Consider the following 16,748-nt stretch of genomic DNA (forward strand, 5'->3'; position numbering starts at 1 on the left):
GTGTCTTCAAATATCTCTGCAGGATTTTCCCACACTGAAAGTTGCAGATATGCAGGTGCAACTTGGAAAATGCGCGATTCACGCAATCCCGCGCTTATTATTATTATTATTGTATTTTCTTGGCAACAGTTTGTGACCACCCAACTCATGTCATGTAAATGTAGTTTACCTAATCCATAATTTTTTTATTTAAAGCTACATCGGTCTGATAACATCTTAAGATATACAGCAAATTAAAGAAAACCTGTCATGAAAATGAACCACCACCATGTGGACATCCCAGACTAGCCTAACTGGGGCAGCAGTGTGGAGTAGTGGTTAGGGCTCTGTACTCTTGACCGGAGGGTCGTGGGTTCAATCCCAGGTGGGGGACACTGCTGCTGTACCCTTGAGCAAGGTACTTTACCTAGATTGCTCCAGTAAAAACCCAACTGTATAAATGGGTAATTGTATGTAAAAAAATAATGTAATTGTATGTAATAAATAAATAAATAAATAAATAAATAAATAAATAATGCAACATCTTGTAACTATTGTAAGTCGCCCTGGATAAGAGCGTCTGCTAGGAAATAAATAATAATAATAATAACAATAATAATAATAATAATATCATCAAGTTTCAGAGTGTTAGGTTATTATCATAACCCTGGTTCCCTGGAATAGATATGTAACCATTACCATCTGGATGTTTACCTCCTAAATATCCCAGAACCTGAATATTTTATACCAAAGCTGCTCAGCTGAGCCTGTGGCGCAGTCCTGCTCACCCCCGAGAGTACAAAGGACTGTACACATAGTTCTCAGCATAATTTTTCTTTCAAGCCCACTGCAATCATGGACGCAGCGACTTTGAAGGTTAATGGTAAAATTTCTATTTCAGGGAACCAGGGTTATGATAATAACCTAACATTCTCTTTCAAGTAAGAAATGTAACCATTGCCATAAGCGATGGGAAGGCATATATCAGTTGCCTCGGCCACTATTGGACAGATCCAGACGGCTCAAATGATTCAGGGGCCAGACCCAGAGCTGCAAGCTCAATGGGTCGGGATGCCATGATGTCCCCTGTGCCTGACTGAGCAGGTCGCGACGCTTGGACAGTCTCCATGGCTGGCCGCTCAGGAGCTGCATCAGGGTTGAAAACAAGTCTCCTGGGCCAATAAGGAGCTACTAGCACCTTGGCCCGGTCCTGCCTGATTTTCTCCAGACACAGTGGGTGCAGGGCAAGTGGTGGGAAGGCATAGGACAGTTGCCTCGGCCACTGGTGTGCAAAGTCATCTACTGCCAGTGGTTCCTCTTCTCCTATTATGGAGAGCAACAGGGGACAATGGATCTATCCCTGCTCCTCCAAACCTCTCCCAAATCTCTCCCAAATGAGGCTCACCACCTCGGGGGCGCTGGGAATTCTCGAGAGGAGATCCACCGCCCAGTTTGTCACCCCGGGCAGTACAGTGAGAGGAGGTTCTTGTGTGCCCAAAGCAAAAGCTTGTGGGCCACGCCCTGGTGGTTGATGTAAGCCACCACTGTTGTGTTGTCTGTACGTGGTGATGATCTCCCTTCTGGTGACACTGCCCAGCGCTACACTGAGGCGTAGATGGACAGGTCGTTTCCACCAAGAGTGCTTTTAGACAGTGAAGAGACACTGTCAATAGACGGTCGCGGTTCAACACGGGCCGAGGAATGTCACTACCGCGAACACTCTGTTGAGCCAAAATAGCTCTTAAACAGGCGGTTGTTCTCTGTACTCTGCCGTCCGACACCGTGAATAGCACGGACCTGGAGTCCAAGCACACTCCTAGATAGGAGGCTGTCTGAGAAGGCATGAGCGGACTCTTAGCATGATTCACTCTAAGTCCCAACCATTGAAGATGGCCAGTGACCAGTTCCGTGTGGGCGTCTGCCTGTGCTGGAGACTGGGCACAAATGAGCCAGTCGTCCAGATAATTGAGTACTCTGATGCCTCTGTCTCAATGGGGACAGGATGGCTTCCATGCACTTCGAAAAGACACAGGGAGCTAGAGAGGCCAAATGGCAAGACCCGGAACTCGTACACTGTTCTCTGAAAGACAAACCGCAGGTACTTCCTGTGCACTTCCTGTGCCCCTGTTCACTGCAGTTTCACTGACACACTCGCCACTTCAAACACAATTTCTCCGGTTCTACAAGTCCTAAAGTGATCGTCAACGGCTCATTTAAAAGGTAAGAACTTGGCCTAATTATTTATTTAAAAAGTTCTATCCTTTAAAAAAAAAAAAATATATTACAGAATGCCCCTTTAGTCACAGTTGCACCCTCCTTAGACTCTCCGCGCCTCTAGTCATAGTTGCACCCCCCTTTGACTCTCCACGTCCCCCAGTTTGCACACCACTGAGCTAGAGCATCTGCCGTGCTTGTTCTCTACAGGCAGACAGGCCTTGCATGTTTCACAGGGATAAAACCCAGGCATTATACAAGTAGCAATGCAATGTACAGTAACACTGTACAAGTGCTGCCTCCGTCTGCTTAAAGACAGCAACAGGGCTGTTCAAGAACGGCTTAGTACCGGACCGGGGATGTAAGCTCTGAGCGGTAGCGGGTCAAAAACAGGATGGTACCAGGTCGGTTTGGTACTGTGCGGTAACTTTGGTCCAGGTTCAGTGACCTCAGTACTGGTACGGTACAGGTCCACCAGTTCGCCTTTACCATGGGTAGCACTGGGATGCCCACCTGTACAAGCTACTTGCAAAACCACAGTCAGTACCCACACGAGACTGAGGGAAGCCTGCTTGTTAGAGGTACTAACAGCCTTCATAATGTTGAAGCAAAGCAGTCACCAAAATGGCACAGAGACACTGTGGAATGATACTGCAAGCAATCTCAATCTGAAGCATGCATCTCAGTCCAGTTCAGCGCTGCTACAGCAGCTGTGAGAAAAAAAAAAAAAACACACCCCCCACAGAAAATGAGAAATATTTCTCCACAGAAAACGGTAATAACACAATTACAGTTCAGAATATAAACGTCTCGTAACTTAACAATAATTTTAATTTAACTCCAGCCGGAGCCAAGCAGCCTGTGAGGAGAGCACAAGTCAGCCGAGTTATGTTGCTTGGTCCCTGGGAAGGAGCGACTCAGACGCTGGCTTCACGCAGGGCACAAGGCTGCTGCGGGATGTAATAAAACAGGCTGCAGTGCACAACATACACACAAATTAAAAATGTATTTATGCTGTAATACTTTATCACATAAATTATGTAAAACACAATAATTAGCGAAAATTACACACGTCATAAGCAACAAGTACTTATCCGATACCAGGTTCCACCTGTCAGGTCAGTTCTTCAAAGGAAAAATGGCACGGAGATCTGTGTGTGCAGTCCTTTATACCCTCGGGGGCGGGCATGACTGCGTCATAGGCTTGGCCAAGCGGCTTTGGTATAAAATATTCAGGTTTTGGGGTCTTTAGGAGGTAAACACCCATATGGTAATGGTTACATTTGGTACTTGAAAGGGAACACACTACCCACTGTGTATCTAAAATCACCCAATACACTATTCATGATTGATGGATATGGCTACATCTGCAGACAACCCATGTAATATTAATAAACTACTGTATTAGGCATCTGCAGGAATGACATATTCACTTTTTCATATGGAAAAGGTGCCTAATCTTTTGACTAAGAGTGTGTGTGGGGGTGTTTCCGGACAAATATCTAGGTTTGTAAATTAAAAGATACTATCTACAGCATATATTTCACACACACAAGATAATTGCCAATTTATAGATTATGTTGTGGAGGATGATAGATTTGGTAAAAAAAAAATGTATATTTAAAAAAAGAAAGCATGTCAAAAACAAATACAGTACATGTAATTCCCAATGAAAAACAGAATTAGCACCACTAGATGGTGCAATGACCATTGTAAATCACTGCTTTGCATTTATGAAACACAGCCTGTCATGTTTAAATGCAAAAGCTGAGCAAGGACTCTGTTATGAAGGACTTGTCAACATACTATATAGAAACACCCCCCCCACAGAAACCCGATTTAAGAAAGCATGTTACAAACTAAATCAGAATTTAAGCTCCATACAACAAGGCCACATTGAAACGAATAGTCTAAGTGGTGGTTTCAATTTCCAAGTTGTGGATAGTTCACTTTCATTGTGTTCTATTGTATGGCACCTATAGATGTATAAATAGAAACTTAAAGTGCCCTAATCCTGTTACCATGTTGCAAGCAGACATACAAAGAATGGACTGAAACAATGCTGTGATGAACTTTCTAAAAGACCAGGCTTCAATGTGTGTAGTACATTTAGTATTCTCCATTATCTTATCAATTTTATTAGGATAACAGTTATTAAAATGTCAAGTAAAAAAAGACCATCCTTGCAAACAAATTGAATCCATTTTATACAATGTATTTAGGCAATTACGTTATCCACGATGTTGTAAATACTCAAACAAAGACTGACCTTGAGATACAGCTCTTTATAAGATGGTAAAGACTGTATTAGGCAGCTCTGTATCACAAAGTCAGGAAGCAGTGATATGCCAGCACAGCACACACCATGATGGGTGTTACTGCCATTGTAAAAAGGTTTAGTGTTATTATAGGAAAAAAAGTTATTTTAAATCTAGCTGACTATACATAGACCAGTTAAGTTCCAGACTCTCCATTAACCTGCCTATGGTATTTCTTCACATAATTTTTGGATATAAAACTATTAATATCTAATGTATTGGAACTGCACCACTAGACAGTATAAATCTGATAAACTCATCTTGAATTTAAAAGGCAATTAACTGCAACAGTTTCTGATTTACTCACCCTGCTGATCAGATTCTGCGCTTCGAGAAACTAGTGCACTTACTGCAGGGAATGTAATACTGGACATTGCTGCAATCGCTCCAGCTGCCCACATCATCCTGTAAGAAAGAAGCTGTGGGTTAATACAAGAATCCATTGGGGAGGGGGGCACTGTAATACTGTGATAAATAACCAGCAAAATCTACAGCTCTTGGAAGATGGGTCACCTCCTGATATAACCCTGGGGCATGATGCAAAAAAGTGATAAACACCAAAAAAAACACACAACACTGTAAAAACAGAAGTATGCACTACACCATCTAGCAATATATCAACTATATTATTTTAGTATTGTTGCCCTATAGGGGGTTTTGTAATTAAATGTACAGTATATATTACTAACATATTCAGAAGCAGGAAACGTGTGTGTGTGTGTGTGTGTGTGTGTACACTTGAGGCTGTATTCGAAGAGGCTGAAAGGTATGTTTTTGGCCATCATGAATTCAAAAAGGTGTGTCCAGTGTTATAAGCAGTTGTGACAGGGTGGCTGGGCGGTGACGTCAGACAGAATCAGGAAGGTAAAAATACTGACACCAGACTGCAGTTTTCAAATAATAAAGACGCGGCGCGCCGTTTTATTAAGCAAAAATAACAAAAATAAATAAAAGGTTTTAACAAAAAGAAACTGTGCTCACAGAGCAAAATAAATAGTTAAACAAAAACAAATCACGAACACAAAAGTAATAAATAAACTATACACAGGTCAGGCTGGGCAGATTGCCTTCACTGTTCCTATGTGGTATTTTAAGTTTCGTTTTTCTCTCTCTCTCTCTCCTCGCTCTCTACGCTCCTCTCGTACAACCCCCGAGCGCAGAGAGCTGCAGGCTTATATACCGTGGCCGAGGGGTTTAACTAGCTGGCAATTATTCTATTACCCCTCGGCCACAATCTGCACGGGTACAATTATTACGCGTGACTGCCAGCTAATTCAATAATACCTAGCTGACAGTCACGCATTCCCACGAGTTGTTTTTCAAAACAAAAACAAAAACACACGGCGCTTTGCCGTCAAATACAACAATAAATCATAAAACAAAACTAATCTGCCCAGGGGCGGAGGGGGGAACCCCGTTCTCAAAATAAACAAATGCATTTAAAGCTGCAGGGCTTACTGCCGCCCTGCTACAGCAGTATACAAATTGTCTCTTACCGCGTAAAATGAAATATTTCTGTTACTTTATTTAAATCCTGCGGCACACCACAGCTGGTGAAAAAAAACTATCTGCTGAGTAGCAGTGTGAACCTTAAGATTTTAATTGACAATGGGTAGGAATTTTTGTATCAATGGAATTTTCTGTAGAAAAAACATGGGCAACTTAAGGGCAAAGGTGCCAGGAAAATATTTTTTTACATAGACTGTTTCAAATACAGTGTGTGTATATGTATATTTAGAAGTGTTTTTGTTCAGATACTGCAAGATAAATATAATCTATAGACATCTCATGTATATTAATAAAAAGAGAGTAAAACTGAAAGTCTGTAGCGTTGTTAGTTTCTCTGAATGGTTAACACCACATAGCAGCCGATTCAACTTGAGGACATAGTTGCACGAGTGATGGTTATAATGTAAAAAATATAGTTTGTTAATGCAAACAAATGTAAATCATTTGTATTATGTAATTTCTTGTTTATGACAATAGCAGAAGACACAAAACATTCAAAGAAAAGAAAATACACAACCAATAGAATAGCATCCAGGAAATAAATTAATATTTTAAAATGTTAAATGATTTCCAATAATTCTCTATTTGGATACAAATGGATCCACAATAACAATATTACTATAGCATAACTAATAAGTGGTTAATAAAAACAACATGCAGATGTTTTCAAAGATCAGACCTTGGTTTAGAATGTATTCCAAACTTTTTGTTTTTGTTTGTACAGCCCTATGCACAGGATATATTTGTATATGCTACAAAGGATCAGCTTCACAGCATGCAAAGCCACTTATCCTTACCATGGTTCAGATCCAAACCCATACCAGGCCAGCTGCAGCATCTGAAAACCTAGTCCAAGTAGTACAGTGTTCTTGTTACCTATTGATCTCATTAGGACCCTGAGAAACACAGTCTGTGGGAATAAGACATGGAAACAACAACAACATTACAGATTACAAGTACCTTTGAGAATTATTATTTATTTATTTATTTCTCATTTTAGTTAATTATATATATATATATATATATATATATATATATATGGTTCCCAGTTTTAACCGGTAAAACACCATTGGCACAAAAAAAATGAAATTAGGTTTTACGTTATAAACACCAGTAAAACACCACAAAGGCTAGTCTTCAAACCAGAGTTTGTTAACAAGTAAAAAAAAAAAAAGTGTCCATCATCACATACATTGCTCACACAAGAAATGCTAAGCAGTGTAAAATCGAAGGAGTGTGACGTTGACATTTGTGTAGTCGCTACACTGATAGGTGGGTGGGTGAACTGTCCAAAATGTTTAAGATGTTTTTTTTTGTTTTTTTTACCAATATTGCAAAAGAGTTCCTTACATAATTTAATATTGTATTTAGTTGTATAATGTGTAATATTTTTATGTTCATATATAGTTTGTTTCTTCATGTTTGGTGTTGATTGTACCCCCCACCCCCCCCCGGCTCTAAATGGTCGTGATCTTGTTTTGCAGAGTTTCTCCCACCACTAACGGAGACTGCATCCAACTGTACAGTTAACATGTAGTGAAAATATTGTAAAATGCCTAGCAGAGGACATTGAGATCAAGGTGCTGGTATGCAAATATTGCACATTGTAAAACGTAAGACAGCCACACGCATCATGGAAACTGTGAACTCAAAAATTCATTTAAAATAGGATTGGTTTTCCCTCTAAACATATCCAAGCTGTAAAAAGAGATACAGTATAGGATAGAACTATTCAAATTAACACGAAAAACAGATTCAACAGATTTTTTTTTTGTAAAAACTACAACTCGTTTTGCTAAAAAATAAAAATGCCATATATAACCAATAAAGCTTGAATTTTGCCGAGACTGAAGTTGGTTAAAAATAAACATTGAAATATTAAAAAAAAAAAAAAACCACCCCATGAACACCTAAAACTGGAAACCCTGAATTATAGATATATTCAACTAACACAATTTAACATTAAAACTATTGAAAAACAGTAGTTTATCAACTGTAAAGACAGTATCCCTTGATATTGCCCACACGATTTGAAACACATTACAAATCAGTCTTCTGTTAGGTATACACATTTCCAAAAAAACATATATTATACATACCTGAGCTATAATGGAAAGGATCCCCACAACAGCTATAAACTCTGCTATGGTCACAGATGAGAAACCAATGACCTACCAAAAAAAAAAAAAAAAACACACAACTCGACTCAAAAGCTTTCATGCTTTTGTTGGCAAGTATCCTACTGAAATGCCTAACAAGACTCTGTGAAATTAATATTTCAGCTGTTAAAAATCCTGACTTCTCATTCATTTATTTTAAGCACAGCTCTATTTGTTCAAAATAGGTTCAAATGTTTACTTGGGAAATCTTTTCCACATTACTGCAAATTCAAACTGATCCAAAAAACACAGGTGGTTCACAAAGATCTCAAACTTGAAAATGTAACCTTTTACTAAAAAGCTGGATATAAATTTTACTTTGCATTATTACGGTCCTGATATTTAAGAATTAAAGATAGCACTGAAACAGAGAAAGTTTCTGCTCACAGCATTTCCTCTTGCGATAAGGCATCTGTTTGTTTGTTTTTAAATTTCAAATGAAGTTACAACAAACTAATAAGGCATTTTCCTAACACTAACCAACATCTATATAAAATATTTCTCTTGAAACACTAGCAAAGTCATGTTACCTGTCTCAAGTAAAGGAAAAAGCTGGAGTACTGGCCTGCCTCTGGCAGATAAGACAGAAACACTGTGATGCAGATGAGCAACACTGTGGAATCCTTCCCAACTTTCTTCAAAGACTGGAAAATAAAATTAGAAGTCTGTAAACAATACAGCAAAAACACACACACACACAAATTGTTATGCTGCTTTTAACTATCTATGAAGAGCAATTATTAATTCATGAAAAATTGTCACTTTTGTGTTTCTTGTTTCCTATTGTCCAATTTCCAAAGCCAGTTTAGTCACATACTTCAGACAACCAAGATGTGTATCGTATATCATTTATGTACTTATTAGACAAAAAAAAAGTTCTTCCAAACACACTTACAGCAAAAGGGTCTGCTTGTTCCCATGAGATAGGTGCTCCCCATGAGACTGGCCTCATCTTCTCAGGCAGCGACTCTGGCACTGCCAGGAGGACGAAGCAAATGTCTAACAATGCGATGATTGTGGCCACAAGTACCACTAGGTTATCTCCATAATTGGCAGACAGGTAAGCTCCAATGGCAGGACTTGTTACTAAACTTGCCGCAAAAGTGGCAGATACCTGAATGAGATAAAAGAGAAAGGTTAACTCGAAGCACAAAATGCTCTTTATCGCAAGCAGGCCACAATGTTCAATTGAACCTTTAGATCCATTTCAAAACATCCATGACACCAGTAGGAACTACATGAGCTATACAGATATGGCCACTAGTGCAGGACAGCACAATTTTTTCTCAGATGGTAGCACAACCTTCTGGGACAAAGACACAGTGGTGTACGCAGTGCTTCATGAACACTACAGGCATTCTACACAACCCAACAGATGGACAGATAGATGCTGCAGCTAAATCATTTTCTCATCAACTTCTCTGCATCAACTGCTGACTCAACAAAAGCAAAGCATCATCATGGAGTTTAGGAATATTTTGTGTAATGCCCAAATGAGCCCAAAATAGAGTGCAAACTGTGCAAGCAACAACCAAGAGCAATTGACATGAGTAAGCTCAATTTTGTTATGTTTATTACTTTGCCAGTATGTTAAATAGGTCAGCTACAGTTCATTTGCACAAGATCATGCCCCTGAAAAACAAGATTAATATGGTACTGAATACAGAGCAGGACGTAGCATCACTTACAAACATACACAATGGGTATTTAAAAAAGCATGATAACTGTTCAATGTAGAAGTATTTTTTTTAAAACATGTGAATGTTTTATTCAATGTATATGATTGGCTTCTAAAGTCAAATTAACTAGCTCTACAAATGAACACAAGTAAATTATGCAAGTTACAATCAAACCTCTGCTCAAAAGGTCACTATGTAGCCTACCCTTTTACAGTCCTAAAACCACATTTGCATACAATGTCTGAAAAAGTGCACACACAGTATTATCTGAATTTAGACCTACTGTAGCATTCCACGCCAATTATTATGCTTACATAGTGTCATTTGGAACAGGCCAGATGTTCTACACCAAACACAACATATAACAAACTCCCACAACATGGTTCCATAATACCTTAAACATGGAAATAGATGTACAAGTACAGTTTTTCATTAATAATTTAATGTTGTTGTAGTTTTATATACAGTACTGGAAATACAGTATGGCTCTGTCCTCCACAAGATGTGCATTAAAAATTCACCCGACGGGCACATTTGGAAGACAAGCTCTCAAGTACCATACCATACTATATTTGCACCTTTCAAGAAATATTCTTATTTTCCTAGTCTGTATGGTACCTCACTTCAACACAGCCTGCCTACAGACTTTTTGGTATTATTTACAGAATAGACTATGAAAACAAGTCACATATTTTGTTCCCAGTCCTGCACTTATAAGATGTACACCTGTACATATTGTGTATTGCAGCGTGCTTACAGAATGGCAAGGACTCAATTATATCCGTTGCTATTTTTTTAGTTCGTAAATACTCTATTTCATAAAACTGAAAATCTATTAACGATTCATACAGTAGATTGCAATAGCCAGTTTCGGAAGAGCGATCGTTTTATTTTTCTACTCAACTACAGTACCAGCAAAATTTGCATTTCATTTCAGGTAAATAAATCTTGACAGCTAAAGGTGTTCTGCATAATTAAACTCAAGTGTGCTTACCTCACATCAGCATGGAAACAAAAAACAGGCCGTTCTAATTGAAGCATGAATAATTGATCAACCCCCATCTGTAAGGTTTTTTCTTTCAACAGATCTTAACCACAAGATACTAGCTATCCTATGATGCAGAGTTTGAGACAGTTCATATTAACTAAAAGTCTACAGATCCACTATAACCAGACATGTATTTTTTTTTTTACTGAACACATCAGCTACTGTAATAGACTATAAACATAACTGAACTATCACTTACTGTTACGAGTAAACAAACATCTATATAATCTCAGTTAACAACAACTGGGTATTGCTGCTCATGAACTTTGCTGTTTTCAACTGGTAGTACAATTGGATACTAAAATCAGTGAAGCACAATCTTTCTACATTTTTTAGAAGTATAAATGCTTTAATAATAAATCACAATCAGGAGTGGCCAATTTCTGAAAAAAAACTTGTCCAAGGGACAAAATGCTCATAAAATCTACTTATCCTTCATAAAAATCTACCCTGAGCTGGTGTGCAGTTGAAGTTGGAAAACCTTTCATCAGCGTATTTGTCCATGCTGCCAATAAGTCTAACATTACTTGTTACACTGGCTGCTGGGGGGCAGTGACCAGACAACTTGATCTCAGCTGAAACATCCCCAAACTTACTTTCTTCTGGGTGGTACATCTTAAGAAACTGTTGCATGTGTACACCCGAGTCATTCTTGAGTTCTACTAACCTTAAGACACACTGCTCTACTGCAGACTGGACATGTAGCAACAGTAGGTCATTAGAATGAAAGAATTCTGAAAGACCATATACTGGCTCTACGATATCTCAGACTGTAGAGTGTTTTAATGAAATTGACACTAGTGACTTCAGCAAGGAACTTCCTTGCCTTAGCTGCTGACTCATCACTGCCACTGCCAGCTTGAACCAAATGCAAAACTACAACCTGCAGGTTTTGCTGCATGGCACTGAAGGCTCTTGTTTTGCTTGAGATCCATCATACCTGTTTAATATAGCTGAAGTGGGCAAAATTTTCATCTATAACTGTTGCAATTTCTTGCATCTCTTCTCCTTTTAGGGCTATTCCAGCAAAATGTAAAAATCCACTTCAGAGTTTCTTCAAACTGAGCAATGACAGGTAAGGTTTTCACTGCATCTAGAATTGCCAGCTGAAGCTTGTGAGCTACACAGTGGAATGGGAGTAGAAATGGGATATCTTATTTTAGTAGCGCTGCAACAGCTGCACCATCAAAATTCACTGATATTAATGTTGGACCTGGTTCTGGATTCTGTTAACAATACCATCTAAGGGGCTCCTGAGTGGTGCATAAAGGCGCTCCGCGTGGAGTGCAGGATGCGCCCTATAGCCTGGAGATTGCAGGTTCAAATCCAGGCTATGTCATTGCCGACCGTGACCCGGAGTTCCCAGGGGGCGGCGCACAATTGGCCGAGCGCCGTCCAGGTAGGGAAGGCTTAGGTCGGCAGGGCAATCCACGGTTCACTGCACACCAGCGACCCCTGTGGCTGATAGGGCACCTGCGGGTCTGCAGTGGAGCCATTCAGATCTGGGTTGTCCTCCGGCACTATAGGTCTGGTGGCTTTGCTGTGGAATCGCAGTGCGAAAAAAACAGCTAGGCAGGGTCACGTTTTGGAGGGCACGTGTGTCAGCTGCCGTTTCCCCGACTCGTCGGGGGGGTTGCAGCGGGTGAACCGGGATAACACAACTGGCAATTCTAAATTGGGGAGAAAAATGGGTTTAAAAAAAAAAATCACTGGCAACAACTAAATTAAAAAAAAAAAAGCACAATACCATCTAGGACACCTAATGCATGTGCATGCTCCAATGGAACAAGATCTGCCAATACTCTATAGGGCTTTCCTGCATTGACAACCCTAACCAGCACAGTTTCCTGTTCAACGATGGCATTATGTACTCCCATCAGCTAAAAGAGATGAACCTTGATCCACTACCTAATTCCTTGATGTCACGTCTAAGGACTTCTGCCTCACACCTAATTCAAAGGCTTTCTTTCTGTTGGTGTAATTGTCTCCTACATCCACACCAGCCTCCTTCATTTCACTGCATAGGAATTCCATGACTGATAGAGGTTTACCTTGTTTAGCAATTAAGTATTAATTTTTAAATAACACTGTTAATCTTTTCCTTTCCACCTCTTAGTTTGTGCATTGCCTGCGCAATAAGGGGCTACTCCCCAGGCTGACTGTGGAACTGGGAGAACTTACTGTTGACCATAGCAGCACAATGTCAGGAGATGAGGAGCTACCGACCAACCCCGGATACTAACTAACTAACTAACTAACTAATTTTGCCCACTTCAGCTATATTGTTATTATTTATTTCTAACTTATATATATATATAAAAACATATTATATTGTTGAAATAAATACCTCTAAAAACAGGTACAAAATAGACAATTACATTTTGTGATCTTACCAAAAAAAAAAAAATGTGGTAGTTTGTTCTGGCAAAGATGGAAATAAAAACAAATTTTGATAACTCTACTGTCTCCAATACATTTTTTATAGCACTATATAAAAATGGTCATAAAATGTTTGGCTGTGAGGTGACATCTATGACAAATGCTTGGCAGTAAAGGGGTTAAACTCTTACAAATACCAGGAGGTCAGAAATCTATGAAGTACTAAAGGACTTCCAAAAAGTCCCCCATCCCCTCCCTCCCCTTTGAAATGCATAATCATAAGAATTTCATATAAATATTTTAAACTTCTTCTCAAATGTAACTAATTAACTGAATTAGCACCCGATATGGTATTTTGCAAGAAATAAAAAGAAAAGAAAAAGTCTCCTTACCAGCCCATATGCTGTACTTCTTTCATGATGTTCTGTGATATCGGCTACATAAGCAAATATAACGGAGAAGGTGACAGAAAAGATTCCAGACACAGAAATCATAGCAAAATACCACCTAGAAAAAAAAAGAAAGCAAAAGGAGTTAAACATTTGGAATGACTCTGTAACTGCACTGAATTCTATGAACACAAGTTATGAACTAAACACAAATACATTTATGAAGCGTTTCAAACCAACAGTCAAACTGAAAAATAAAACCCAGACTTCTTTGTACTTCTGTCCATTAGTTTGTAAACCTGGGAAATAATTAACTAAGCTGAAACAACAAAAATGAGGCCACACATGCCAGGATACAGAACAGGTAGGACATTAAATATTAATTACATTAAAATATTAAGATGTATAGATATCTTAATACATATTAAGATATGTAGATATACAAGGGATGTCCTGTAAAAACATTATTTTCTGGATAAATGAAAAGAAAAAAAATGATGTGGTAGAAAAGAACTCTAACCCACGAACACCACAGTTTTCAGAAAATTGTATGTGGTTGGTAATAGGTCATTTAAAGGAAATGTAGGTTATCAAGTTTTTCCAAGGACATCCCTCATATAAATTCCACTCCAAGCTGATTAACCAGAACGCTTTCTGGAGTACCAATTTTATAACTGATTAGCGATCTTTGGATTAACCAGTCTCTGCTATTAAAAGGGTGTGGGAATATCTGTATTTATTGAAAACATTTAATATTAAAAGCGGTCAGCAAGCTTGAAATTCATAGAAACACAGCAATGTAATGTACTGCAGTTAAATGCATACAAATGGGTTGCAGAAATGCAATGAATACATTGACCTGCAGTACTCCACAACACAGAACAGCAGTTTTCAAATGTAGGATTTCACAACGGGACACAAATGGGGTGCAGTATCAGTCCTATAATTGCATTTATGTTGTAGTGTTTTGACAAAGAGCAGTGAACAATGGCAATGTGATTCAGATTTTATTAATAAAAAATAAAAATAAAAAATCCCTTTTTACTTACACACTCCAAAGAAGACAGCATAAATCATTCCAAATAAACAAATCTTCCAATTTAACAAAGCATCCAATTTAACGAAGCATGTTTCACAAAACGACTCTTCAAGTAGCACTGTACGTACTCAAGTCTTACATGGCACAAAGCATGTATTTCAAATGCTAGTTGTTTTGAAGCACCTCACAAACAAAACCTGCATTTCTAAAGACGTATGAGCATTGCCATTATCTCAATAGATTTGACATAACATTAATCAAAGACATGTATACTTAATCAAGTGTAGTACAGTATATAGATGTTTTAGTTTGCACATGAGAAATGTTAGATAATTACAAAATTTTAAGTTTACAATGGTCAGACACAACAGCGTTTACTGTTCGGAGCTACTGTAGCTTGAAAATTCACCAACTGAATAATAATACTGTTTTAAACCGGATTCACAGTAGACCTGTCTCACGCTCAGCAGTTCTTCATAGTTTAGAATGATCCAATGTGAAATCACTGAAACACATACTACACAAAAGCATTTTCAGCTTGGCCTTGCACATGAGACATGTGACTTCACATACACAGCATTGGTTCCAGCTCATGCCTCTTACCAGGGACTTATCCTCATTAGAGGAATTGGGGCGCAGGTGAAGAACACGGTGACCAGCAGAAAAGACTTCCTCCCCCATACATCGGACAGGGCCCCTATTAGAGGAGCACTCATAAATGATAAAAAGCCCTAGAAGTAGAATAAAAATAAAAGGTTAGGTTTTAAGTAAAAAACATCAAAGGTTACCTCACTTATTTTTTCTTGATGAGTAAGTTCTTACGAAAAGCACCAGATAATACATGAGAGAAATTCAGTAGTTTATAAAAAGGTTTTTTTCCACCCCCAAAAATTCAGCCAGAACGCTGAGCAATCAAATTAACTACATTTTAAATAGAACAAAGCAAACCTGTAATTTGTTGGGAAGAATTAATAATTGTATTTAATGTTTACTATTTTATTGACTACACTGACATAGGTCCAGATAGAATGGACTTTAATTAAGGAGTGTCTACTAGGAATAATGTACTGCTGCCAGTAAGTTAACCATGGTACTCTTCTGAATACATTTCAGTCCTATAACAATGTCTAAGATCTTCAAACAGGAGGTAAAGGAAGTTTAATAATTGAGGAAAACACAGAAACTATTTGGAAAAGTCTCAAACACATTACACATTGTTTTTACACTACTGTACTAAGCACAGTCTTTGATATAAAGTCTCTGTGGTTTATCTGGAGTACTACAATATTACAAAATATTACCAGCAATTCTTGAAACAGACAGCTGTTTCTATCCACAGAAATTATTTTTAAAAATAAAATATCACTGTAGAACTCTAGTTTTGCAAGCACCATGCCTAATTTACGCCACTGTGCAAAAGACCTTGTACTGTAGCAAGGTGAATTCACATGGTGAATTCTGACAAAACTAATAAAACATCAAGCAGTGTCAAATCAATAATATTTTTAGTTACTGTAGCTCCTGATACAATATTTCACTTTGACAGAAATGAGGGACAACAGCTACAGTACCAACTGTGAGCCTGCCTCAGAATCTCATTTTGTTTTTGAAAGATTGCACTGCTGTGAATTTTAGAATCATATATTTCACTACATTTGCTTTGGATGGTTCCCTTTCATGCTTATTCATAAACCTGTTCACACTTGTGTACACCCCAGAAACCATAGTTTGGCACTGTGAAGACTTTGCTGATGTGGCAAAAACAGAACTTGGGTTTGCATACACTTCTAAAAGTACAGGCAGGAATGTTAATTGGCAAAGCTGATTCTGAGGGCATGCCTGATTTTTTGTGCCACTGTAAAATTGGTTCGTTTTCCATTTTTGCAGTTGATTTTTTAACAATGCTACTTGCTTTACTGTATTGTAAGCCAACTGTGGTATAGTTATATTTAACCAAATTCTGGGATGTGTTTCTAAAAAAAAAAAAAAAAAAAAAAAAAAACATTTAATGGTAGATGCCATGAAAAGGTGGTAA

At 38.4% G+C, this 16,748-nt stretch overlaps 1 protein-coding gene across 2 annotated transcripts in view; it reads right to left on the reverse strand.

Annotated features, from left to right (window-relative positions):
• LOC117409220 (hippocampus abundant transcript 1 protein-like) overlaps window positions 1-16,748 on the reverse strand; it is a 31,177-nt gene that overhangs the window by 5,048 nt on the left and 9,381 nt on the right. For both annotated transcript variants that reach the window (XM_034014904.3, XM_034014903.3), the window contains 7 exons: window positions 15,317-15,444; window positions 13,678-13,792; window positions 9,075-9,293; window positions 8,710-8,823; window positions 8,120-8,191; window positions 6,818-6,930; window positions 4,819-4,916 (listed from right to left, as the gene is read on the reverse strand). In XM_034014904.3, the coding sequence (XP_033870795.3) occupies window positions 4,819-4,916; window positions 6,818-6,930; window positions 8,120-8,191; window positions 8,710-8,823; window positions 9,075-9,293; window positions 13,678-13,792; window positions 15,317-15,444 (859 nt within the window). The remainder of the gene's footprint in view (window positions 1-4,818; window positions 4,917-6,817; window positions 6,931-8,119; window positions 8,192-8,709; window positions 8,824-9,074; window positions 9,294-13,677; window positions 13,793-15,316; window positions 15,445-16,748) is intronic.

Source organism: Acipenser ruthenus, chromosome 1, assembly GCF_902713425.1.
Source record: "Acipenser ruthenus chromosome 1, fAciRut3.2 maternal haplotype, whole genome shotgun sequence".
Lineage (NCBI taxonomy): Eukaryota > Metazoa > Chordata > Actinopteri > Acipenseriformes > Acipenseridae > Acipenser > Acipenser ruthenus.